Genomic DNA, 26,340 nt, shown 5'->3' on the forward strand with positions numbered 1-26,340 from the left:
CCAGAAGTAGTATATCCACACCTTATTCTGAGAAGACACTGACCCAATCACAGCAGGTAGTTCAGTCTGCCACCATTATTAACTTTTCCTAAATCTGCAGCCTCTCTAACCCCTCTCAGCATTTTCTCTTTCTGATCAGAGGCCAGCAGAATAAACCCCATATTACCTACCTGTCATGCTGTTCCTTGGTATTTCCAGACACAAGGCTCCTACAATGCTTGCCTTTGCCCAAACTATTGCAATGTCACTAGACTTTTTTAATCCTTTCCATGTGGTGCTGTGCCCCTCTAGTGCACCCTGCTGCACTGAAGTTGGTTACCACATGAAGCTGGTAACCTGTCAACAACATTTTTCACTAATTATCTGCCTCCCACCAGCTCTGGATGCCTGTCAATGTGGGAATGACTTTGGAGGTCAAACATTTTACTTTTCATGTTTTCAAGCCTCCGGCATTAGTGTAGAGGCTCTCATAAATTTTGCTGTCACTCTGTCTCTTGGCATATGCCCATGAGCTGGAATTTCAGGTAAACTAATTTGTCTTTTTCATGTGATTGTTCTCTCTGTTTCTCTGCTCATCCTTGCTCAGACACAACAAATACAAGTCAAATCTACCCTGCAGCTCATTCTGAGCAAGGTGCTTTTTCTCGCCCGCCAGCTTTTCCCCAGCTTCACGCTGATGTACTCTTCTATGACCGTCCTCTTTTCCTGTGCCAGCAGGCAAGCTCTGTTACAAAAGTGGACAGCCAGTCCTTTCTGCACAGCCTCCCCATTTCCTGAAAGGCTTCCCAGATCCTTACAGCTTACTTCTTCCCACCATCACCTCACCCACAATTTCTGGCTCTAATTTCTCCCTGACTCCTCAGCCTCACACATAACACTGGATTTGAGAGATTTGTATTTGAGCTGCTGGGGAGATCAGGTCTCAAGTTTTGGCATTGAGACAGCAATGTTCATTTCCCCACAAAATAGGGTGGCTTAAACAAACAGTGGCCTGGAAATAAGACCCATTGCAATGTTGCAAAGGAGTCTTCCTCAAAATGAACAGGTGTTGCAACAGCCTAGATACCCAGAAGGCTCCTGATAATTCTTGGCCTGGCCCTACTGATGAAGGTGTGGCCTCACAAACATGCTCTCCATTGTTAGGTTTGCATCTCCTTGTAGAGTTCTTTGATTTCTTCAAGGACATCTGTGAGCTAAGCTGTCTGAAATTGTTGTGACAGCAGCTGGAAGGGCACCTTCAGCTTTTTAGCAGCCTAGAACAATGCTGTGCAGAAGGCTTCCAGGACTGCTCCTGGTCTCTTCAGCTCCATAGCACCACAGATCTCTTTTATGGGATTGCTAGAAAACCTCAAGAGAAGAGCTGTGGTCCGAATGGACTCAAGCAGTGGAGTGGGGCTCAGTTCAGTCTCTTTTAAGAAACACCAGGGGCGGTGTCAGGATGTTCAAGATTAATGAAAATAAAGAACAAAACAAACAAACAAGAACACCTAAATGCCAAGTCTGTCTCTTGTATTTATTTCTCCAGGTTATTTTTCACACTTTCACAATAAGGTACAGCAGGAAACTGTCTGTAGGAAGCTGTCTCTGACCGTGCATGCTGCAAAGTGTGGCTGAGGCACCCCTGGCATTACAGAGAAAGATCTTGTTTAGCAGGATAGCATGGAGACGTGGGATGGCTTGCATAGACAGCAGAAGAGGCAATCCTGAAGAAACATGGAAGATGACTGCCACCAGGACAGCCGGGCAACTGCAGCAGGAGAACCAATTAGTCAGTCTTTCCCTTCCACCTTGCTATAGCACTGGCACCAGGAAGGAGTAGTCTTTCATGTCCAGCATAACCTATAACTGTTCTTAATTTCTTGTCTGCTATCTTGTTTCCAGCTTATTTAAGGGAAATTTACTTGACTCTTTTGCTAAACCGAGAGCAGGTTTTCTAGCTGAGTCCCTTGTGTGTTGGAGTTCTGTGTGCATGCTCTTGCAGAAGCTGATACAAGCTGATACAACACTGATTGTGGAGCTGAAGGGCTGGAAAGAAGGGAATGGAAGAGAGAAAGGAAGAGAGAAAGAAAGGAAGGAAGAAAGGAAGAGAGAAAGGAAGGAAGAGAGGAAGAGAGGAAGGAAGAGAGGAAGGAAGGGAGGAAGGAAGGAAGAGAGGAAGAGAGGAAGAGAGGAAGAGAGGAAGGAATTTTGGATGGTTTGGAGCAGATCCAAATAAATTTGCCATTTATTAGGCTTGCTTCACCTGAGGCATCTCCAAATGCATTATAGAACAGGTTGCCTAGAGATGGAGCCATCATCCTGGAGATACTCAAAAAGCCACCTGTACTTGATCTAGGTATTTTAGACAACCTGCTCCGGACCTTCCTGCTTTAACAGAGAGGTTGGATGAAGTGACTTCCAGAGGTCCCTTCTCACCTCTATAACTCTGTGATTCTGCGAGGCTGGACAGTGCTTGGTGCCCCAGGGAAGTGCTCCTCCACTGCCACCGCAGCTGCTTCCATGCTGCCACAAGGTTGGCTGGGAACCTCCCTCAGCACCTCAATGGGAAGTCAGAGGGAATGCCAGCCTTCCCTCTCTTTTACTAGAAGGTAACAAAAAAAAATTGTTTGCTTACTTTTTTTTCACTTATGCATGTGTAAAATATGAGCACTTTTTCTTTATAAAACTAAACATATTTGAAAATTATTTAAAGGACAGTGAGGAGATTCTAGTTTTAAAAAGTAGGGCTGTTATTTGAAGGAATAAAAAAAAGAAAAAAAAAAAAAAAAGAAACTCTGAACCAGTAGAAATCCTTATCTATGCCCTGAAGAAGGTGAGTTTTGAAAAGCTAATATCAGCTTGCAAGAACGGCCACTTCCAGAGGTGCAAAGAGATTGTCTCCATGTTCTGGAGCAGTAACTTGGCTTGCTCAGAGCTGAAAGTGGGAGGTAAAAGGAAGGGCAGAAAAGTTTAATTTTCCTCTTCTAATCTGTAAGTATAAACAAGATGTAAAATGAGATTTATTTCTTTTAAAATCTTGAAGGTCGTTATGACCAGAAGCTAAATTCAAATCACTGGATAAGGATCATATTACTTTTGTTTAATGAATCACTTAGTTTTAAATTCTGGACATGTTTTGATAAACCTCCTCTTTTGCAGTATGCCTATAGTACTTTTATGTAATTACAACTGGGGACTAACCAAATCCCAGTTCTCTTCCAGAAGCTGTTTAACCAAAATCACAAGAAAGAGCCATTAACTCGGAATAGCAAATAGGTCTTTGTCATCCTCCAGCATCATAAAGAAAGTAAAAATTATTAATCTGAATAAACATTTTAAACTATGCAGCTGAGTGAAGAATAGCTGCGGGTTCTGAGTGCATTCCCTGCACAGCCAAAATCTGTGTTAGATCATATCAGCAAATGAGAATCAGACTTTCTCAGAGGAAACAAAAAAAAATCCTGAAAGCCCACACATAGCAAAAATGTAACCGATGATTTAAATGGAAGTTCCTTGCTTTTTATTTAAATCATGATTAAATGTGATGTTTTAAATCATTCTAATAAATGACTTTCCCCTTTGTCAGGACTCTCCTTATTAAACTGACACATCCAGATTCTCAGTCAGAAAGGCTCAGCTATTAGTCAACATAGGCCTCCTGAAGGAAGAAGAAAAAAAAAAAAAAAGGTTTAATACTGCCTCCCCATCCCCCTCTTTTTCATCTAATTTAATTTTCGTCTATTGATTCTATCACAGACACCCAGCTTCTTTGTCGTAAGGCATGTGTCACCTACAGTTAAAATCACAGTGAGCAGAACAGGGATTGCCCAGAACACACAGTAAAGATGTATATTAAGAAAAAGCAAAGGAAGGTCATACTTTGCATGTATTTTTTTTAAGATCTATGTCTGTGTGAAGCCTCCCTCCCACTCAGCATTGCCTTTTTGTGGTTCTCAAACCAAAAGAGACCAAGTATTCCTGCTCAACCTTCTCCTGAGGCTTGTGACTTAGTTTTCCGTGAGGCCTCCTTTCCAGCCTTAACCAGGAGGCCCATGGCATGGTAGGAGAGGACAACAGCATGTTTACTTGTGTCATTTGTATGCCCATATCTTTGTTTTAGCAGATGCTATGCCAGTTCCTTTTGCAGGGGAGGAGAGGGGAGAGGGGGCAGCCCCAGGGCCACAGCTCCAGATACTCCTCAGGATTAAAAAAAAAAAAAAAAAAAAAAAAAAAAAAAAAAAAGATGCCTTTTGGTAGAAGAGAGGCAGTTGTCAAGGCACTCCTGCTCCTACCTGCCTCAACATCCCTCATCAGGGTACCAAATCTCCAGGAGCTTTTACTCTAGTGCAGTATTGCCCCAGTCTGTGAGGGCCCTTGTAAAAGCTCTTCCCCACCCCTAGCCCTAGTAGCTTCTAATACATTGTTCTTCTAAGGAGCTTTTAAATACTTTTAAGCAAGCTTCATCTGTCTCTGAAATTCTGTTTCTTCTGAATAATTTAGTGCATGTCTGATAGCAACTGATAGAGGAGGTGATCTCTGTAACTTCCTAACAAAACACCTACTCCTTTCGGCACAGAGTCCGGCTGGAGACCTGTGACTAGCGGTGTTCCCCAGGAGTCGGTGCTGGGTCTGGTCCTGCTCAACATCTTCATCGACAACCTTGATGAGGGAATAGTGTGTGCCCTCAGCAGGTACGCTGCTGACACAAAGCTGGGAGGAGTGGCTGACATGCCAGAAGGCTGTGCTGCCATTCAGCGAGACCTGGACCAGCTGGAGAGCTGTGCAGGAAGAAACCAAATGAGATTTAACAAGAGCAAGTGTAGAGTCCTGCACCTGGGAAGGAACAACCTGAAGTATCTGTACAGGCTGGGGGACAACCTGCTGGAGAGGAGCTCTGAGGAGAAGGACCTGGTGGTCCTGGTCGACAACAGGTTGACCATGAGCCAGCAGCGTGCCCTGGTGGCCAAGAAGTCCAATGGGATCCTGGTGTGCACTAAAAGGAGTGTGGTCAGCAGGTCAAGGGAGGTGATCCTCCCCTTCTACTCTGCCCTGGTCAGGCCTCACCTGGAGTACTGTGTCCAGTTCTGGGCTCCCCAGTACAAGAAAGACAGGGATCTCCTGGAAAGAGTCCAGCAGAGGGCCACAAAGATGATACAGGGCCTGGAGCATCTTCCCTATGAGGAAAGGCTGAGAGACCTGGGTCTGTTCAGCCTGGAGAAAACTGGGAGGGGATCTTATCAATGTGTATAAATATCTGAAGTGTGGGAGACAGAGGGATTTGGCCAGCCTCTTTCCAGTGGTTTGTGGGGACAGGACGAGGGGCAATGGCCACAAAATGGAGCACAGGAAGTTCTGCACCAACATGTGAAGGAACATCTTCATGGTGAGGGTGACGGAGCACTGGGGCAGGCTGCCCATGGAGGCTGTGGAGTCTCCTACTCTGGAGATATTCAAAGCCCATCTGGATGCCTACCTGGGCAGCCTGCTCTAAGGAACCTGCTTTGGCAGGGGGGTTGGACCCGATGATCTCTCAAGGTTCCTTCCAACCCCTACAATTCTGTGACTCTGTGATTTAATAACCTTTAATTGTTGACTTCTAACTCACATTTTGTGATGCAACTTATGGTGTTATTCCTTTTCACTGAGGGTCTACTACACTGTGTTTTTACTGCTTTTAAATACATAAATAGAAAATAAGAAAAACAGAATGGATAAACCCTGTTACATAGCATGCATCTTTGTCACATGCATGGAGTGCCAACACATAGGGGAGATGGAAAAGGACATGCCAGGGAACTCTGCAGATTACAGTGACAGACAAGAAACCAGCACCCAGAAATTGAATTGAGCATAGGAAGGCAAAAGTTGGTTATTGACAAATAACCAACTAACACCAAATAACCAAATAACACCATGCAGAAACAGGGCTGTCCCTCCCTGCATAAGCCAGGGAAGATGGGCCAGACATTACTGACTTGGTGGCACAATCCAGGCTGCAGTCACAGAAAGTAGTTTAACCACAAATAAAACTTCAAGAAAGCTGAAAAAGGATCAGTCACATATCAGTTCGATCCTAGGTGGGATGCCAATATGAATATCATAACATCACCTATGACCTGCAGATTCTTTTTATAAAAAGAGAATTCTATACTGTTAAATGCTTGCAGAACAACGCTTACCTGTTTTCTTTATTCATGTAAAAAGAATTAGCATTAATATACTGAATCATATTGATTTGACACTACAATATTACTGATGTAAAACTCCTGGTTTAGTACTATTGAACTGATTAATAAGCTGCAGATAACTGCCTCTCTGAAGGAAACCTAGACACTTGTAAACACAGCCTCTCAAAATCAGCTGTGTTAATAACATTGTCTGGGTTTTCCATTTCCTTTTCCTCCCTTTATGCTTTTCTGCTGTCACAGATGCTGTTGTTTTTCAGTTAGCTTACTGTGCAGGCATCCAGACAAGACTGCAGTGGACTGAATGTATTACTTTTAGCTGCTGTTTCTTGGAGCTTAGGGCTTTTTAGGATGATAAGGGGAGGGACGTACCTGTAGGCCCTTGGGTGCCATCAGCACCGTTGGACTCAGTCCTGTGTTGTGTCAGGCAGGCAGTGCAGAGTGCACACGTCTATCACAGGCAACACACCTGGCACCAAAGAGGCATCCACAGCAATGTAAGGCTCGTGCCATACAAGCCCTGTCTTGACTGTGGCCATCTCCTGGAGAGGAGTTGGGGAATGGTCACATTCTTTACATCCTTCTTCTGTAGTAGCATAAAGGTATCACAATGTTTGGTATGAATTTGCAAACAACCATTTGAAATGGTTGATTGATAATTGTTCGAGGACTTTTTGAATCTGATATAATGACAGCTTTCTCCTGTGCTGTACAAAAAGGATCTCGAGGAGAGAGCACCACACGAAAAGCCGAACAGTCCTGCACACATTTGCCTGGGCTCCTTGCCAGTGGGGTGTCCCTAACATCTTGCCCATTTGTTCCTGGAGTCTAAAATTTGATTCACTTCTCATCCTCATAAGTATTTGGGCTCATCATTCCCATGACTGTGTACCATGGGAAATTAAACAGAGCTTCAAGAAAGTTCTTCAAAGCATGCTTGAGTGTGCCTATGCTTCACAGAAGGGCTTTGCTAAAGGATTCCCTAGGCTGACAGAGCAGGAACCACAAGAGACCAAGTCATAAGCTGTTTCTCGCATGAATACATTTTACTTTTTCTGCCAAGTACTCAGCCATGATACTGCCCAAAGGAGAGCTCCTCCATGTTTACCCATGAGCAAGATGCAGAGTTCGCACCCTGCTCTAGGAGATGTGCATGCAAGCTACCAGAAGGACCAAAACCACGAGAAAAAAAAAAAAAAAAAAAAAAAAAAAAAAAAAAAAAAGGTCGAAGGGAAAGAAGTCCTTGTCTGGGACAGCTGCGGTGTGGCAGCGGTGCTCTGCATTGCACTGGCACCTCGTGGCCCTGCTGGAAATTGCACCTGCTGCCTGGCGCTGAGTCGAGCACCCGCTCCCTGCCCTCTGAAGAAATGGGAGGTGTGGAGTCACCGGAGGGGCTTTTGCTGAATTTATTTTTTTTTTCTTTTCTGCTCGGGGTTAAATATTGATGATGGTTCTGAGGATGCGGTTGGCTGAGGCATCATGGATGTGAATTCAGGCTAATCGACACAGGATGTATTGACCATGAAATGCATCCGCAGGGCTGACTCAGTCCTGTCATCTCTCAAGGTTATGTTGTCCCGTCTGTTAATGAGTATATGGGCCAACTTCAGCAGCCCTGCTGCTGTTTGGGACAAGGGGAGGTTGATGCACTGCACTGTATTTCAGGCCTCCTGTATCCCCCACTACTTGTGGCAGAACAAAGGATAAACTCCATATCTCATATTTAGGTATTTCTGTTTTTCTGTCCATTAGGGGACTGGAGCTTGCTCCTGAGTCCCTTGCTCTTCCCTCAGAAGATCTAACACATAATTTCCTGTGGGGAAATGTTGCAAAATCCCATGCTGTGCCGTGACAGTCCTAGGCAATTTTGTGCAAAGCCAGGAGCAACATAGGTAAAGGATAAGTCAATGTCATAGGGCTGAGATTTGTCACCACATTGCCAACAGCACTCCCTGACATAACACCTTTGCCCTTGTGATACATGGGTGTACTTGGGTCAAGCAAAAAAATGGTGCAGGTACAGGTACAGGTATAGGTACAAAACAACGACAAAAAGATCAAATGCAAGATATCTGCTCTTACACTTCTTAGCCAATATATTCTCTGCATCTAGAATATAAACCCTAAAAAAAGAGTCACGATTTCCTTCCAAAGCTTTGGAGTCCTGGGGAGTGTGCTTGCCCAGTAGGAACCAGCATAAAAAGTTGCTCTGCCTGTCTGAGGGCACTCATCTCCTCCTGGGGCAGGCCAACCATTCTGAAACAAGAGTAAGCCTTAATTTTGCTTGCCCAGGGACATCCTAAAAGCAGAGAGGTGGGCTTCAGCTCTAGCCATTAGACCTCTCAGACAGATGAAGAAGGGCTTACGTTTTATAGTTAAATTTTATTAGGTGAGGAAGGGGTCTTTTCTAATCAGAGTTTGAAATTACTTCCAGTATTAGCTATTTTTTCTTTATACTGTTCCCATCTCCTGGAGTGGATCTTCTTGGGTTTCTGTGGTCTTTGCACAAAATACACAGCACGGAGAAAAAGGATGTGTTTTTGCTGACTCAGGGAAAATGGCAAATGACCAAATGCATCAGTCAGGAACAGTGAGTAATCACTTTAAATGCAAACAACTGTTAGCAGCACATTTTAGCACATTAATAATTCACACTCCACATAAAGTTTAATTTATTTAAAGTGAGAGTTCTGCAGCATAGTTACAAAAGGCACGCATGATCCTGGGGATAAAGGATCCGTAGAGAGGCTGTGACTCCAAGGGAGCCAAGCCCAGGCTGCCAAGCCTCTTGGTTTTATCACAGGTCTTGCTGTACAGTTTGTGCAATGTCTCTCTTGAACCTCCAATGGCTGGAACAGGTATGCAGTGTGAGATAATGTCTTTACCCACGTAAAGACAAAAAGGGATTCTGAGGCCTACCAATACTGAAGAAATACCTGAAACTGCAAATTGTACACAGCAGAACACTCTGGTATGTCCCCAGCAAAATCTAAAAAATGCAGTTATCTTCCAAATATCATGAACCTGGAAGTCTCATTGTGTGTATAATCATAAACAGAGCTGGCTCTGCTTAGGCTTCCCAACACATACATGTATTTGTAGTCTGTGTCAGTCCCCTGAGCCTTCTTACTCCTCCCAGCCTGGGGAGCCTTGGGACCACAGATCTACTCCTCCAGGGGACCAGCAGGTTGTTCTCCACTCTATTTCCACACAGAGAAATACTGGCAGGCAACATGCTGCCTCTCGTTATTTATCATGGCTTTTTGTGTGTAAAGGACTTCCAGACTGGCAAGTCAGACACCCCATGAGTGAGAAGTGACAGATGTTTCCACTGCTCTTGGACAGGAGGGCACAGACCCTTTTGGTGGTGCTGTTCCATGGACTTTCACTTCACTCCAGGTTCAGGATGGACAGCAGCTGAAGGGAAGGTTGAGAAGAAGGTAACCGTTCAGTGTATTTGTCTCTGTGTGTGGTTTTGGGATGGAACTGGGGATATAAAAGGGATGGGGTCTCTTGGGCTTGGTGGTGTCCCAACTTCCCATAATGTTTTAGAGCAAGCAAACGGTTTTTAAAAATACCAGTTGCACACTTGATAATCTTCAGGTGAGTTTTCCCTGTGGAATAGGTGTACCTATATTAAATAAGCTTGCTTTCAAGATTTTTCATTGATTACATGCAGAACAGCTGTCTCTGTGCCCCATCATTTTCCAACGCCTGGCAGCCAAGAGCTCAGCAAATGGCTGTAGGTTTTTAATAATTAATTTAATTACCCTGAGTTCAGGAGAAACTAAAAACAAGGTCTCAAAGTTTGGACTAGATGACCTTAGATGTCTTTTCCAACCTGGATGATTCTATACTATAAAACAATTGTCTAAAAACAATTAACTCGGACTGCCAGCCAGCACAACACAGCAGCATACATTCACACCACCCCACCTTACCTGGCCTTCCATACTCCTTGCTGGAAAAAATGCTCATGTGAGGAGTAATTCAGATGTGCTCTCCCTTTGCATTAATTGCACAGAGAGAGCTTACTTTTTCCCCAGTCTGTTTTTCTGGACAGTCTGCAGAACTGTGCTGTATGTGGCAGTATTATGCTTCCCACATTCACCTCTTGCACATGCAGTGATTGCACGCTCTTCTGTAGAAGCACACCACAACCCACATTGTATTTTGTGTTAGGCTGGGACCAAGCCGCCGACAAAACAGACTATCATACACTTTGCAAATGTGCTTTACTGGCGTCAAGTTCTTTGGCTTTCATTAGTGCCTGCCACAAGCAAGTGTTTGGCTTTGTCTCTCAGCAAAATGCTGAATGAGGGAGGAAAGCTAGGGTTTGACCTCTGAAGATCACAATGCATAGTTGTGCACCCACAGCATAGGATCAAGACCTGTCTTGCATTGAAATGAACACAGTCAAAGTGCTCCTTATGTTTCATTTCTCCAATTGCTTTCCTAGTTGTTGGCTTGCTGCTCATTCTCTGAGGTGAATACTCCATTGTTTCCCTAATGTATGCTCAGTGCAGCAATCTCATATGATCTGCTCCCACCTGCATTAACACCCCCACCCCAAGCCCTGTAAAGGAAATGAAACAAAGCAAGTAGGCTGGCTACTGTCAGTGCTAATGACATTTTTGAAGGGCAGGAAAAAAAGAAAAAATCTGAGAAAAACTTATTGAGTGGTCAGAGTTCAAAGGAGAGAGGAAATTCTGGATCTGAAGCCTGCTCATGCTTGGGATCACAGTGATGTGGTGTGTGCACCCTGGGGTGCTGCAGGGGTTGGAGGACAGCCCAGGAAGGCAAGGAGAAGGCAAAGCACAACAGGCAAAGGATGGGCCTGACTGCTTGGCACTGCTGTGCGGCAGGGGATGGGGCTGCCAAGGTTTTGCAGATAGAAGTCAAGGGACTGACCAACACGTGTGTTTCTGCAGGGGCATCTGCTGAGGTCCAGCTCACCAAGGAGGTGAAGCAACTCTTAGGAAATTTAAGGAAGCCTTGTGATGGTAGGACCATGGGCACTTTTCCCACTCACAGTAGTTGGTGAAAAGGTCCCTGGCTTTTGGAAGTAAATATCCACTGGGAGCAGAGGGCAGCCATACCGCAGGTAGAGCATCTTCCCCATGGAGACAGAGGGGATGCTGCATCATGGCAGAGCATGCAGGGCAGGTGTGGTTATGCTGGGAGGGTTGGCCACAGCACAGTAATTGTCCAGTAGCTCCACAAAAACAAGGCAGGTCAAGACTGAGACTGAAAATGAGTGCATGGGTCAGGGTCAGCAAGGTGGCCAGACATGGGCATGGTGCAGCACAGCCCAGGCAGGTGCCTTGGCAAGGGCCCCACATCAAAATCAGCTCTTTAGTGGGGCAGGTCCCAGCTGAGGCTTCTCCCAGCTCCTTCTCATGCTTACCGTAGCTGCCTCCCTGCAGCCTGACACCATGTTATCACCACATTGGGTCTGACCTGGCCTTAAGCACAGGCAGCCAAACTCTGCGGGGACATGGGAGGAGGCTCAGACCTCTGGCACAGTGGAAGAGAAATGACTAAATGTAATAAAAGTCTGCAGTAAAAGGGAAAATCCCTGTGTATTCTCTCCCTGCACAACCAGATGTCATGGATGATAGGAGTTAGGAGGATGCAGGTACACCTGGAGGAGCTGGTAAAAGGAGGAAGCTACAAGCAGAAAGGCCATGGGAGAGCAGTAGAAAGGGTGAAAGCAAGCCCTGCTCCCATTCATCTATGCCCCAATTCTGATTTCCCTTCAGGACAGGAAGAAGGAAGATCATGTCCAAAGCTGGTATCTAAAGCTGCCTCATTACCCAGGCTCTCCTAACCATGCCAGGACTGCTGTAGACTGCTGTCCCGTCCTGGCTACAATTACAAATCTGCGCATGACAGGAAGGCTAGCAAATCAGCTGGAAGAATAATAAAAGAGAGAGAGAGAGACTGGACAGCTGCTTTTGATTATTCTTTCTCAGGGCAGTAGGGGGAGAAAAGAGATTGACTTAAAATTCATGGAAAGTCTGTCTTACACTTGATTAGCCTGTAGAAATCATTGCCATGATATACATGTATTCACATATTCTAGGGTGATCACTAAAACTTCCTTCCACCCAGCATAGGAGAAAAGGCTGTACAGGGTGATTAAAACCAAGAAGCCAAATTTAGGTTGCTCTGAACTAGCCTGTGGAAGCCAAGAGTTTATGCTTACCCTTTAGAAAGGCTGCATCATGAGAGAACCTTGAGAGGATGAGTGGCAATTATACCACAGTGCACCCTGAGCCAACCAGGGGACTTGTCTTTCTTCTGCATATAGTAGTGGATGAAGATGTTACCTCTTCTGAAACACATGCTACTAATCACTTTGAATTTTAGAATTTGAGAATTTGAGTTGTAAACCAGTTATTCAGTATTAATTTTCTTCCCACTCCACAAAGGTAAAATCAGGGATAATGTATCTTAGACTTTGAGATAAATATGCCTCTATTTTAGATCACACGTAGCAGATTGCTCAGGAACCTCAGGGTCTCACATTCCACCAGGGAAATAATAAAAATAAATAAATTAATTAATTATTTAAAATAATAATAATAATAATAATTTAAAAAAAAAAAAAAAACAAAAAAAAAAAAAACAGATCTTAATTTGTTTTTAAACAAGTCTGAGGTCTTTAAACAACCTGGCTTGAGATTTTTGGCACAGCAGAACAAGACACAAGAAGATAGTCCCTCGTTCTGCAGATGTTCTGTGCCATCTGGGGAGGAGAAGCAGAAATTCTTGGTGATGGGCTGCAATTCATCAGTTCCCTTTGAGAACGCTGTAGGCTTTATATTCAATTCTAGGTCTTGACTGAAGAAAGCCTCTATGTCTATTGTTAACACCACATTCTTGACGGCCTGCTTTATTTGTAGGGATTACTATCACTTGTATTGTAGACCAATGGGGAAAGAGATTAAGACATGTCTGTGTCTTAAGGTTCTGTGTGCCACACTGGCAAAACAATAGAAGAGAGATTTCAGTGAGACTGTTTTGCTATTCAAAAATAGCTATGTGGTCATATAAACAGAGTCCAGTGCTGTATGCTTTGTAGCCACAAAAATGCTTCCTTCTGATAGATTGAAAAGTAACTAAGAATTCAGCAGTTATTTGGTGAAGAAATTTCAGGCAAGGAAATTTTCCCAAGGTAAGTGAATTTTGCACCTAAATTTCATGGTGTAAATGTTATTCACTTCCTCTCTCATTGCTACCCATTCACAAAGCAGCTTGGCAGCAGTCTTAACTTAGCCTGCTACAAGGAACAATTGCATGGAAATGATCAGAAATGTGAAAATCTGCCTTTCCAATGATGTGAAGAATTTCATTAGTAGTTTTATTTTCCACATCATCATAATTCTCATCTGAATGGCTCCACACAGATAATGCCAGCGTACAACTCCTGTGGAATTGGACTCCTCCACTCCTCCACAGACTGAAGCTGGAAGAACTTGGGATGAAAAATGTAACAGTTTGTACATCATGCAAAGGTATGTCCTTTGGCAAGTGATGACCAATATCACCAATTTTTTATTATTTTTTGTCAGATAAAGTAATTTGGGGTTCTCCATGTTAAAACATGTAGGTTGTTTGCCTGCTTTTCCTTGTGGTTTTTGAATACTTTTCAGCACCAGTTTTCAGTTTTATCCCTGACTTTTCAAAGCCATAATTCCATGTTTATATATGATAAAAAAATTAGTCTATCATCAGAAAGGCAAGAAGGTAAGTGATATTGAGGCCAGCCCTATTTCTGTGGAGTGGAGATATTCATGTGTTCTGCTTATTTTTAGCAGAAGATGGTGGATAAATCTGAGCCAGCACGTTTTTCATTCAATCTGTCCCTGGACACTAACAGATGGTGCTTTCCTGTGCCAAGTACTAATGCACTTTACATTGGCATTCAGTGTCAGGACACAAAGCTCGCCAAGTCCCTGCTAAATCTGCTGATGCCAGGGAAATTGATAACAAACAACTAGCCAGGGACACCGTCCCAATCTTTTCTCTACATCCAAAGCAGCACAGAAGCTGTAGCAGTGTAATGGCATCATCTGCTCTCCAACTCATGGATACCAATGCAGCGAAAGAGGATCCTGGACTGGGGAAGAAAAGGGTCCTGAGGCTATGAACTCAGGCACATACCTAAAGATGGAGGGAGATCCACACACTTCACAATGACTAGATCTGTGCTTGACACTGGGCCCGGAGAACCTTGATAAACTTGTGCTGCAATGCTAAAACACATGAATTAATGACAATTAGCATACACGCACATACTCCTATCAACCAGTAGGGTGATTCTTCTTCTTAGCATTCCTTATACTCCTTGTGCACTAAGCATACTAAATTCAGTCTTATAGGTCTACTTCCTGTGGTTTACAATCCTACGTACAATAAGGCCACCTGCAAAAAGAAAATTTTGTAGATTCCTCTAAGAAGGTCACTTTGTTTTACAGGCTGGTGCATTTATTCTTTGAATACAAGCATCCAAAATTCTTGAGATGTAAAATTCCTGTTCCTTTCCACCAGCTGCCTCAGTGCCCAGGCTTCCTTCTTGGATTGCTCAAAACTTGCTATCCACATCTCCTGCAGGGAATTCCGGCCAGGGTTTGAAGATGAGAATGAGAAAGCCTCGGGTTTGGGGCAGCTCAGATGGTTAACCTGAGCACTCCACCTCTGAGGTAGCCATCCCTGGCAATGGAGAGAAATAAAAGGAAGGGATTATTCAGGGACCCAGGCAGACATAAAAAAAAAAAAAAAGGCTCTATGCCATTAAATTATTAAAGCATGTCAGTGAATTTACCCTCCCACCATAGGCACTAGCCATGTCGCTGTGGGTGTCCGAGGGGAAGCTCTCCATGAGTTGCTTGGAGGAAGGGCAATCATGCTGACAAGAGCCAGAATCTTATATGAGATCTGGCTGCAAACAGGCAGCATCAGCTAAGCCAATCTGAAATTCTAAAGAAACAAGTTCTACTTTCATCATTATATCCCATTTTCATGTTAAACATGCACACATTTCATGAGATAATTTTAATGAGATAAAGACAAGCTATGAATCTGACAAGGAAAGCAGACTGGTCTTCATAGTCTGCTTGACTGGAGAGTCACAAAAGCATGCGTAAGGAATCTCTGTATCTCATCCTTTTTATACCTTTACATGGTTTTATTCCCAATTCAAGAAGAGGACAACTGTCTAGATTTGCACTGGATTCATCTAGGACAGCTTGGGTAAATGTAATGTAAATGCTTAATGGGTTGCACTCCCCATCACTTCAGTTCACCCTAACAATTTCTAATGTTTTCTTCCCCGGCTGACTACTTAGTGTACTGCTCATATTGTCACCTGTAAAAATAGGGCCTAATAGGTATAGGACAACTCTAGGGTACTATAGCCATTAGTCAGTTCCATTATTGGGCACAAAAAGGTTGTGTGTTTTTTTTGTTTGTTTGTTCATTTGTTTGTTTGTTTTTCCATCTATGCTGATAATTGAGCCTGTGAAGAGCTTTTTAAAAAAATGGTTCTTGGTACCTAAACCTAGAAACCTGAAAGGAATATGGTAATTAAAATGAGTATTCACTAACTCAGAGGTGCGTGTGGTGTGAGTTTCTAACTTCATTCTGTAAAAACTGTTACAAGTAATGCTGTTTATACCAGCCCAATCCACCACAATTATCAGCCTCAGGAGACTGAACAGATCATTGTGCCTCTGAAATGGGCTCCTGGTACCACAGCCGACAACCCTACTAGTCTGGTGGGCCCTGAGTGCTGGGCTTCCAGATAGCACAGCCATTTCCAGCTGGTCTCTATCAGCGTAACTTCCAAAAGATTTAGACCTGGAGAAACAGGTCCAGTTCCTCTCACTAATGCACAACCTGTCTTAAACATCAATATTTCAATGTTTAGTCACTAAGTATGGCCAGAGAAAATGGCTCTTTTTCGCTAAAGGCTTGCATGCATCCACATATACACAGACACAGAAAATCATAGAGTATTTAAATCAGGAGGGACCTTCAGGAATCATCTAGTCCAGTCCCCTGCTCCAAGCAGGTCTGATCAGATCTAATCAAGTGAATCTTAAAAGCCTCTTAAGGGCAGAGATCTCACAGCCTCTCTGGGCAACATGTTCCAGTGTTTGGTAGCCTTCAGGGTGGTCTTCTAAAGCAAGTCAGCAAGTCAGGCTCCTCACTGTAGCCTGATAAAAACCTCCTCCCTGAACAATTCAAGCTTTTTGTTGAGATGACCACCAGCTCACCAGTCACTGTGCATGAGTGCCAGTACTGTAGCAGTACAAAGAACACATGCCCTGGCCATGTACTCACACCTTCTGCCAACACCTTTTGGCATGAGGATGCACAACCCAATTACACGGCGATACCAGTGATTGTAGGCTGGCCAGAGATCTGATAATCAAAATTCCTCTGGCAAATCTGAACCTACGGCCATTTTAAAGCCCCCATGAGACACAAAGTCACAAGTACCTTTTCTTCCCTCCTGATGTTTTCCCACACTCTGTTACACACCATGCACTCAAATGTGTCAATGTAATTGTCCTGGGTGATATCTTGCACTCCCCATTTGCGCTCCTTCATCGCTGTAAGCAGCCTTGGATTGGAAATGTCGCCTTTCAGTTTCCATTCCAGGAAGGCCTCATATTCTTGATCGTTTTTGTCTAGTGTTTTGATATAGTGGGCCAGCTCCCTAGGGTGTGAAAAACTAGACACCAAGATTGCGCTCTTGTTGCTGGGAAGCCAGTCTACAATGCTGGGAGACCCAAAGTACACTGGTACCACTCCCAGCTTCAGTGGCCGCCAGAGCTTTTCAGTGATGTAATCTTCACAGATAGCATTTTCAAATGCAAGAATGAACTTGTATTGTGCCAGTATTTTAAAGAAGTTCCCGTCATCCATGGCAGCTGGATTTCTGAGATGCTGGGGAAGGTCTCTGTTGTGCAGACATTCCCCATAAGAGTCGACTTCGATGTGGCACATCAGCTCACGCACGTAGCTGTCCCGGTCAGAAGGAGGGTTGCAGTCAGACTGCACGTACACGAGTGGTGCAAGCTGCTTCCTCAGGCTGTTCTTCATTTGCAGTGGGATCATGTGCCTCAAGGACTTGAGGACCTCCACACCCTCAAGGTACTGAGTGGTCAGCGGTAGGTGAGAATGACGGCTGAAGGTCGCGGTGTGGTTGAATAAGGTGATAGCTGGTTCGTGGAAGAGTTTGTAGTTGTTTTTTGGTGACTCTTCATGGAAAAGGGCCCAGTCATGATGGTCTTTTCGAGGGAGTGGTAGGCTGTCTATACTGAAGTCAGTGCCTAGACAAAAGCACATAGTGTTTAGTCTGGCCTTCCCCTATCATGTCACCCAAGTGCAATATACAGAAATTCGATTTTAATTTAATATCAGCCCTACAGCAGTGCATTTATGACATTATAAGGCTGCGCAACAAAGAGAGTAATTCATGCAAAGACAAAGGAATGTGATGACAGATAGAAGCAAATTTGGCAGCAGAAGAATCTAGAGACGGAGGATCAGTAGTTAACATTAAAAATGGTTTACATTCAGGTCATGTTAGTTTAAAGGCCTCTCATTTCAAAGCCTCCCTATTTTGTATTTTACTGCACTGAAGGGAGACTAATAAGATGCTTAATAATCCCCTGGCTATGTAAATAAGGGAACAGATGGCATTTCCTCTGTCTATAATGAGAGGGAAATGGTCACTGCAGGGATGAATTTGATTCTAGTACCAAAACAACAAAAAAAGCTGCTAAAATATTGGATGCAGTTAAGGAGAAAAATCGTAAGAATGACTTGAAGTCTTGGAAAGACATTTTATATAGAAACTTTGGAAGCCAATCTATTTAGTTTATCAAAGTGAAAATTTAGAGATGATGTATCACAGCTGCCTACCAGATACAAACAGCCTGTGGCAAAAGATGGCTCCTCAATCTAGTGGCAAAAGTAGAGAAAGAACCATGTCTAAATGCTGAAAGCAGACCACTGCAGCTGCTTGCACTTTTCTGGAAGGAGAGTGAGCCCCCCACACAATTTAGGAAAACCGTGGAGAAAACTAGAAACCTTATATCAAAGGCTGGTCTGTGCAAACCTGAATTCAAAATACCAAGTCATGAATCAGAACCTTTCTCCCCCTTCAGTAGTGCTGTACTATAATCAGATGTCTAGCCTTTTTTCAGATTAAATGTAAAGCTGACGAATCTCTGCCAAGACACTTCCTCATTCTCTTAGAACTATATTTGGTTTTGACTTGAGTACCAGCACTGAACATATGAAACTTTTAACCTGTTCTGTCAAGCATGTGAGGTTCGTAAACAAACAAAAACAAATAAATAAAAGGAACAACTGGTTTTGAAAACAACACAAACCCCTTTTCTTTGGACAAGTTATTCTACCATCTCCACCTTACTCAAGACCTTTCATTCTATGTTCTACCCTTGATCTCAAACCACAGAGGGGAGGGAGGGGGGAAGGGGAAAAGAGAAAGTTAGTAAAAGTAACAAAGAGCTTTCACCTAAAAACTAATATATAAAATTAAAAAAAAAAATGCCCAATGATCTTTGTAGCTGCATAAGCCTGCCAAGATGACTCCAAGGGTGACCTTGTAAAACCAATAGAAGATTTCACTACAGCAGTGAAGATGGATGATATCTGCCAGTTGTATAAAAACCTCCTATAAAGAATGATCCTTCAAAGAGCATCAGGTATATTGTTTGTTTGCTTGTTAGTTTTTTAAGACCACTAAGAATCTGACATTCTGTTTTCCTCTGAAGTGTAGTCCCAAGCCCCAAACACTAAGAGGATGAGGTGCTGTGCCACTCACTGAAAACAAACAAACAAACAAAAAAAAAGCTGTTTGCTTTCTTTGTTTTTGTTGTGTGGTAGCGATGAAATAAGGTGAAGAAAAATGAGAATGAATCAAATTCTTACAGAGTAGCTTATGCAGTCTATCTGGTTTTGAAAACATCTTGTTTTAAGAGACGTCCAGAAGAGAAGCTGCAGTGTACATAGACAATAACGAAAGGCTGTGGACTGAAACCATAGCTGTTCAGCTTTGCCTCTTGCAAGAGTTACCTCAAAGAGGTAGCACAGCAGGGGAGAGGGAAGGTAAACGCAGAAAAGAATGACACAAGAAAAGGGGTGAGAGAGGGATTGAAGCATAATGTGTAAAACTTATTAAACAAAGAGAGAATTAGGCACAGAGAAAATTAAAGAAAACAGCACAATAGATAAAAGCACACCAAATTGGCTGATTCTAATATAACACTTAATCAATCTCCATCCAGAAAATAGACAAAAAGATTTTGAGCATTGAAGGGAAAATACCACCAGCATGTTGCCCACCCTGTGAGCTGAAGGAAATTAATGAGCTTATAAAGGGATAAGGAAGGCACAGCAAGACTGCAATTACAAGCAATTTCAACTTGCAAACTACTAATTAGAAAATCTCAGATGTGTGGCAAAGTGCAGGAACAAATGACAGATGCTCTTGGGAGAAGTTCTGTATCTTAGGAGACATCTTTCATTTGGGATTCATACTCTAAGGACTCAACTCTCTGGTGCAGAAAAGCTGAGCATCTCCCTCTACATCAGATCCAGCTCTTGCTGATGCAGTTTTTCTCAGAAGCAACAGCACCGGCAGCTCGTGCTACAAGCAAAACTCTGTGGAGTATGTGATGTTGAAAAGGTAGATTTTGGAGACTAATTTGGAGACTACTCCCAAGGTAGAGACAAAATTGAGCAAGTGGGTGCCATGGTTCACTTCCAGAGGGGAGATGAACTATGTCAACTCCTAACTATGTCCTTTGTCTCTGCAGACTTTAGCATTGTGAGATCATTTATTGTGGTTTAAAAACAAGTAACATTTTTGCATATGTTGACACTTGCCTTTATATGCAGTGCAAAGACAGCATCACTAGAAAAAGAAAAACTACTGGGAAGGTCTTTTGCCCAGTATAAATAACCTTTTGAAAATAAGTAATCATGTCCACAAACCTGCTAAAAATGAACAGTAGTAGTTCTTTTAATGCTGAAGCAGGCAAAGAGAATTGTTGCCAGAGACCAAAAGCACCAGACTTCACAACTTTCACGTGGTGCAAACCTAGCTTTCCTTGTGTTTAATTAGGTCAAGTTCTCATTCCCTCGCTGTTATTCCTTTGCCTTCATGCTTGACCACTGTATTAGCAACAGACAATGCTGACCTACTTGGCACTCTGAAAAGATTACTGATGAGAAGTTTTTAGTTTACTGTTAACAACCACATTAAAAGCCCTTATTTCCAGTTCACCTGTGTCTTGAACAAGTGAATGAAAATTCAGGACTCTGTTTTGTTTTGTTTTGTTTTCAGACAAAGGGGCTGAACCTACCAACCACAGAAATTTATTGTCTTTATTTTTCCAACTGAAGTTCTCTTTTCATCTTCAAAGCTATGGTGTGGGGGGAAGAAATTAACAAAATAAAGATGCCTCTTTTGTGTTTTGTTTTTACAGCACAAGTAGTGAGAAGTTTCTTAGGCAGCAGAGCCAGAGCAGCTCAGCATGTTGCACTAGCTGCTGTTCCTTGCGCAGAATCAATGCACTTCTTTCAGTGCTTTCCATTTACAGCCTGCTAGCAATCTCTTGGCACATGCAGCAGGGCAGTTGCACAGTTACCAGTGAGGGCATTATCTTAAGACAAAAGTCTTGCACAAGTGTGACAAAGGCCTTGCAGAACCTCTGCTGGGGGTGATAAGCCAAAAGACTGGGAAAAAAAAATATGTCCTGATCTCAGACTGTCTTTTCATGACTTGGCAGCTACAGGAAATTATCTTTTCTCCCATAAACAGGGAGCACATGTGACAGGAAAGCAGCATGAGGCAAGACAACAGTCATCCCACAGATGTGCATGGTCACTTCTCAGAGTCCTTTTGCAGAGGTCTCTGGGCCTGTGATGATAGATTCAGCATCAGGCAAAGTTTAACAAAGTGAGCTGTGTAAGCTTCCTGCTCCTGATTTCCACCTAGAATATTTAATCTCTAAAGGAAAAGAGCTGGACAGGAGGGAAAGTTTCTCCTTTAGAAAGAAACAGCTCCTTACCATAGAACAGAAAAGCTCTTGTCATCTGATTGTGCTGGTAGGTCTTGTTGATAGTAAAGAAGCAAACATCCTCTCCACATTGACCCAGTCTCCCTGTATCTCCAGTCAGGGGAGACCACCAGAGCAGGATGGGGTAATGGTTTGCATCAGGCTCTGTCCTGAAGTTGCTGTCAAGTTTGTTCTTAAACTGGAGATCACGTCTCTCCTCAGGCTTCAGTGGACCACTGTGTAAACTGGAGACTACTGCCGCCTTATTCTCTGAATCGCTCAGTTCAGTGATAACCTTCAGGGGAAAAAGCATACATATCACAGCACATCACTGCCATTAGCCAGGAATTTGCATGGTAAATTAGAGTTCAGACATCAAGCACTATGTAAGCCTCCATGAAGTTTCTGTCAATCAAGGAAGTGGATGCACTTCACTGATTGCAGCCATTGTCCAGGTGATTTATGTCAGAATAGGGAGTACTTCAACATGAATTGGTAAGGTGGAGGCAAAAAGAAATTTCTGTACTGAGATATGGCCACGTCAGACAAAATTTAAGATGACAAATTCTGCTTTCTCTCTGGAAAAAGCATAAAACAGAGGACAGCCCTCCAGTAGCAAGGTTTATTCTGGAAATGTGCTGTTAAAAAAAAAAAAAAGTCATAATGTCTTCATGTCTCTGTGTGGTCATCTGTGCCCACCCTGATTAATTTTTAAACCAATGACTGGATATATCAGTCAGACAGGTCTTAAAGAAAACCTAAATACAACTTGTTGGCCAGGAACAAGAGAAAAATCCCACCTGTATGCAGAGATGTAAAAGACCTGACTGTGCAAACCATCGTGTACAGATCAGAAACCCTGAGAGGAACCTTACAAGATTTCCAACCATAGGAGAACCTCTAACAGGGTCTGCCATCAGTCATGACACAGAAATCCTCAGAAAGTCAGGCTTCACTAGTTCAGGTGCCCGTGAAACCACCACCCTTTTCTACAGGCTGCACCTTTCATAAAAGTGTCCTGGGGCAGAGAAGTCTGCTGAGGGAGAGTTGGTGAAGAGACAGAAATGGTGCTGGTAGGTGGTGCTGTGGGATACACAGGAACCACCCTTGGCTTCTGTGGGGCGAAGACCTTCCTGCTGCCACGCAAACGGCTTTTTCTGTGTGCATCTCCACAGGCAGAGCCTAATGCCACCCTAAGAACAGCTGCAAGAGCAATGGGGAAACTCATACCCACCAGACAGCTTTGGCTCACAGCGTTTCCACTTTTTGGATGGCTCTGAAGGAGGATATTGGAAAGCAGGAGAGCGTTGTTTACATTAAGTTGGTTGAAAACATTTATCTTCCCTGATAGCATTACCGCACACATTCATTTCACTGTTTGCTATGTCATTCACTCTTACTGTCTAGTAAAATACACTGATTGTAAGTAAACTAAATAGGCTCTGTGCAACACAGGACACTGGGACAGCACACACAGGAGGCTGTGCAAAGTGCAGCTGCACAGAAAAATACAGAAAACACTCCCACATTGGCAAGTGGACAAGATACTAGCTGCAGACAAGGATTATTTGTCTAGCAGTGTGGTAAGATGCAAATGCAGCAATATAACTCTGATAAGTCTATAGCTACTTCGTGTCCAGGTTTCTCCAGGAACATACTCTTTTTCTGCTTCCAAAATTTGCCCTAGCAGAATTCAAGGAATCTGTGTACTTGTTCAGAATTTCTAGCAGCTTTCTCTGAACTCCTGGGACTTGATACATCCCATCTATACTCGCAGCTCACATGCTGCAGCAGTCCCAGCAGCCGGGCACCGAGTGTCACTGTGCAATGAACTTGTCAGATGAAAATCCCAAATCCAAATCTGCTTAGCTGTGGAAGTGCAGTGCAGTCACAAAACCTGCCAGTAAAGCTCCTGAAGATTTGCTAGCATTGCTCCCACACTAGGGCAGCCATATCAAACTTTGGATGCCCAGCTTAGGGGCACAGAACCAAAAGTGGCAACACCTGCCCCCACAAAGTCATTCCCATTCAGAGCAAGCAGCTGGCCTGGGAGAGCTTCAGAAATCTATATGCTGGGTCCACTGGCAGTTACCTGAGGTACCAGTCTGAACAAGTGCCTCAGTTCAGAGCACAACTGGTATGGAGACATCCCTGGGGCAGATCATGCACTTCTCATGTCTCAAGGTTCTGCAAGTCCCACAGCTGCCAGCCAAGGCTGATTCAATCTATGTAAAAGTTGTTTTCTTCTGGGGTGGTCTGGTACACGACCTGTGAGGAGCTCCTCCAGCAGCTGAGGAGCTGTGCAAGAAAGTCATCCTCTGTGTAATGTCACTTATGGAGCTGCTACCACTACCCTAACAGAGTTGACAGACTTTCTTCAAATATTCCTCTCACAGCAATCTTGTACCAAAAACATCTTTTGCCTTTTATGATCTCTCTCAATTTGCCAAATTTTGTGTCACATGCTGAGTACAACAACACGCATACCCCCTGCCCTTTTTCCCCAGTACCTGGAATGTCACCATGAGGAAAAAGGCGGCTGCAAAGCAGAAACAAGATGCCCACAGTTTCTTCCTCCTCGTCCTGATCATGCTGCACTGTTAGGCCCGCGGGGCACCCATGGACAGATAGAGCTAGGCATGAGGCAGGCCAGCTTGTTGAAAGTCTTCAGCCCTTGCCACAGTGCTGTCCCACTCCATCCTTACTCTTCTTCACGGTGACTGCTGCCAAAAAAAAAAAAAAAAAAAAAAAAAGGGTAAAACATCAACAAAGAGTGCTCCTTGAGATTGGTGATTAACTTGATGTCTACCTGTAGCTTTCTGCAGGTGCCAGAACAATGTTTTGAGACAGGCTAACCCTTAGCTAAACCAGAAAGCAGTCTACACAAAATAGCGCTCACACACACACTGCCTTCTCCCTCTGCTCAGCCTGGACTTGGGCTTCCCTTCTCTGGCAATCTATATCCATGCTGGTCTCCCTCTCAAACAACCTCGAATGACTCTTCCCCTTCCCTGACACGCTTTTTTTTAGTTTTCCCAGACCATTTTGCTGCATGATGGATGTTACTGAGTGAAAATCCCAGCACCTGACAACGAGAATAGGCATAAATTCCAGTTTCAGATTAAAAAAAAAAAAAAAAAAAAAAAAAGAGGAAGAATAAGATGAGAGAAAAACACAACTTTATCTCTCAAGGCATAGGATTATAGTTTGAAAATGTGGGTATTCTGAAACTGAAGAAAGAGGAAAAACATACCTTTATTTTTTTTTAAGAAATTGCTATTTTAAAACTCATCTCTTTCAGAGATGTGCTGCTTAGAATTTAGTGTGGTTTTCTACAAAAAGGCATACGTGATTGCTTTCCCTCCACGTGTGTGTGCCTATCAGCTACCTCCCGCATCCCAGTCATGGATGGGTCCCACAGTTACTGCCTGCCCCCTCCCTCTGTGGAGGTAGCAGATAGAGTCCAAAGGCTGGTCCTGCTTCCACTGCAACATGAGTAAATCCCTTTGCATCAGCCACCTGAGGAGCCTCTTCAGCAAAGCCTCACATGAAACAGCGCTGCTGAGTTCTGCTCTGCGTGGGACAGCTGCTTCTGAAGGCTTTGTCTGGGTACTACAGCCTGATGCTGACAGCTCGGTGCCTTTGAAACCAAGTTTCAAAGTCTTCTATCCACTGTACCTTCCTGCATTACAGCCAAAGTAGGGCATCAGGAGGGGAAGGGGTTGAACTCTGATTGCAAGCGTATTATTGAAAATACTCTGCCACTCGGGGGGGGCAGAACAGTGCATTTAACAGCGTACATCTCACCCTATGCATGGAAAAGGAAGGTTCTGATAGCACACTGAATGCCCCCCTCACACCCTGCCTGGGTAAAAATGCAGGAATCCTCCTGGGTTTCGGGGTTTCGGTATTCTTCCAGAGGGGGAACTGCACAGCACGGGTGTGCCCGGGGTCAGGCAGGGGGGTCACAGCTTCTCTCTTTCACCTGCAGTGCCCAAACCCGGTGCAGGGGGCTGGTGGTGGCCCACGCCAGGCTCCGTCCTGCCCCAGCCTGGCCAGCAGAGCAGACCTCGCAGCGCCTTCCCACCTCGCTCCTGCCGAGCAGAGGGACCTAAGTAAGGACCTGGGGAGAGAGCAGGACAGCTCACCACATCCCGCTGTGCCGTGCAGCGGAGCAGCCCCCCGCACACCCTCCCAAACTTCCCACCGGCTGCCCCCGCCGCCTCTGCTCCCAGCCCTGCCTCGCTGCCTTCCCCCCCGCACCCAGCCGCTTTCCCTGCCCGGCTCTCGGCCCGTCCTGTACCCGTCCCGGGGGGCTGCAGCCCCGTGTCCCCCCCTATCCCCCCCCAGCTCCCTCGGGCTCCAGCATCCTCCGGCCCGGCGGGCTGCTTCCCTACTTACCCGCAAAAATCCATCCCGCCCGATGTGCCACCGGCCCCGTGCTCTTGGGTCTGTTTTGTTGTTGTTGTTGGATGATTATTTTGTGTGTGCTTGGTGTTTTTTTGTTTGTTTGTTTGTTTGTTTTGCTATTTTTCACTTTCAGTTCGAGCATCCACTTGGGGAGGGGAGCGGGAGGCGGGCGCTGCGCGGGGCCCCGCGGAGGGGCGGCGCGGATCCGCGCCTTCCCCCTTCCTCCTTCCTTCCTCCTCTTCCTCCAAAGCTGCCCCGGCTCCCTGTGGCCACCCGGGGGGCTCGGGGAGGGCCTGGGGGGGTCGGCTCCCCCCGGGGTCCCGAGGGCTCTGCAGAGGAAACGCGGCGGGCCGATGGCACCGGGCGCGCTGCGTCTCCCGGCTGCTCCTCCCGCCGAAATAAAAATAAAATAAAATGATAAAAATAATTAAAAAGTCTGTTCCCGACACTGATTTCTCTAACTGTTAGCCTAGCTGTGCTTCTTGCTGTTTTTTTGGTTTTATTTTTTTTTGCTTGTTTTGATTTGTTTCGTCGTTACAACAGTGCCATTATTTTATCCGGTGCTCTCTTCAAGAGGGCTTAGCTCCACTGCGCCAAGCCAGAGGGTTGTCAGAAAAAAAAAAAAAAAAAAAAAATGCGTCATGGAAGTTGGGAAGCAC

The 26,340-nt window shown here is 44.4% G+C and overlaps 1 protein-coding gene across 4 annotated transcripts; it reads right to left on the bottom strand.

Moving 5' to 3' along the window:
- Nucleotides 1-13,497: 13,497 nt before the first annotated feature.
- FUT10 (fucosyltransferase 10) lies at nt 13,498-26,043 on the bottom strand. Of its 4 annotated transcripts, none has more exons than XM_072031339.1 (6): nt 25,673-26,043; nt 25,257-25,394; nt 23,782-23,991; nt 21,284-21,566; nt 16,674-17,509; nt 13,498-14,882 (listed from the first exon to the last, which is right to left on the bottom strand). In XM_072031339.1, exons 3-6 carry the CDS (start codon nt 23,860-23,862, stop codon nt 14,658-14,660), a joined length of 1,425 nt encoding a protein of 474 aa, XP_071887440.1. In that variant the 5' UTR covers nt 23,863-23,991; nt 25,257-25,394; nt 25,673-26,043; the 3' UTR covers nt 13,498-14,657. The 4 variants fall into 4 exon arrangements, with proteins under 4 accessions (XP_071887440.1, XP_038027040.2, XP_005019061.3 ...); XM_038171112.2 differs by having other exon boundaries at nt 23,782-23,994; XM_005019004.5 differs by lacking the exon at nt 25,257-25,394 and having other exon boundaries at nt 25,673-26,042.
- Nucleotides 26,044-26,340: the final 297 nt, after the last annotated feature.

Source organism: Anas platyrhynchos, chromosome Z (assembly GCF_047663525.1).
Source record: "Anas platyrhynchos isolate ZD024472 breed Pekin duck chromosome Z, IASCAAS_PekinDuck_T2T, whole genome shotgun sequence".
NCBI lineage: Eukaryota > Metazoa > Chordata > Aves > Anseriformes > Anatidae > Anas > Anas platyrhynchos.

Bases quoted from the DNA above. Each gene is read 5' to 3' on its own strand.
- FUT10 (XM_072031339.1), bottom strand. From the start codon at position 23,862: ATGATCAGGACGAGGAGGAAGAAACTGTGGGCATCTTGTTTCTGCTTT. The intron at 21,567-23,781 runs GTACTGGGGAAA...TTTCCCCTGAAG, and splicing joins TCCTCATGGTGACATTCCAG to GTTATCACTGAACTGAGCGA. The intron at 14,883-16,673 runs GTACTTGTGACT...CTCCATTGCCAG, and splicing joins ACATCAGGAGGGAAGAAAAG to GGATGGCTACCTCAGAGGTG.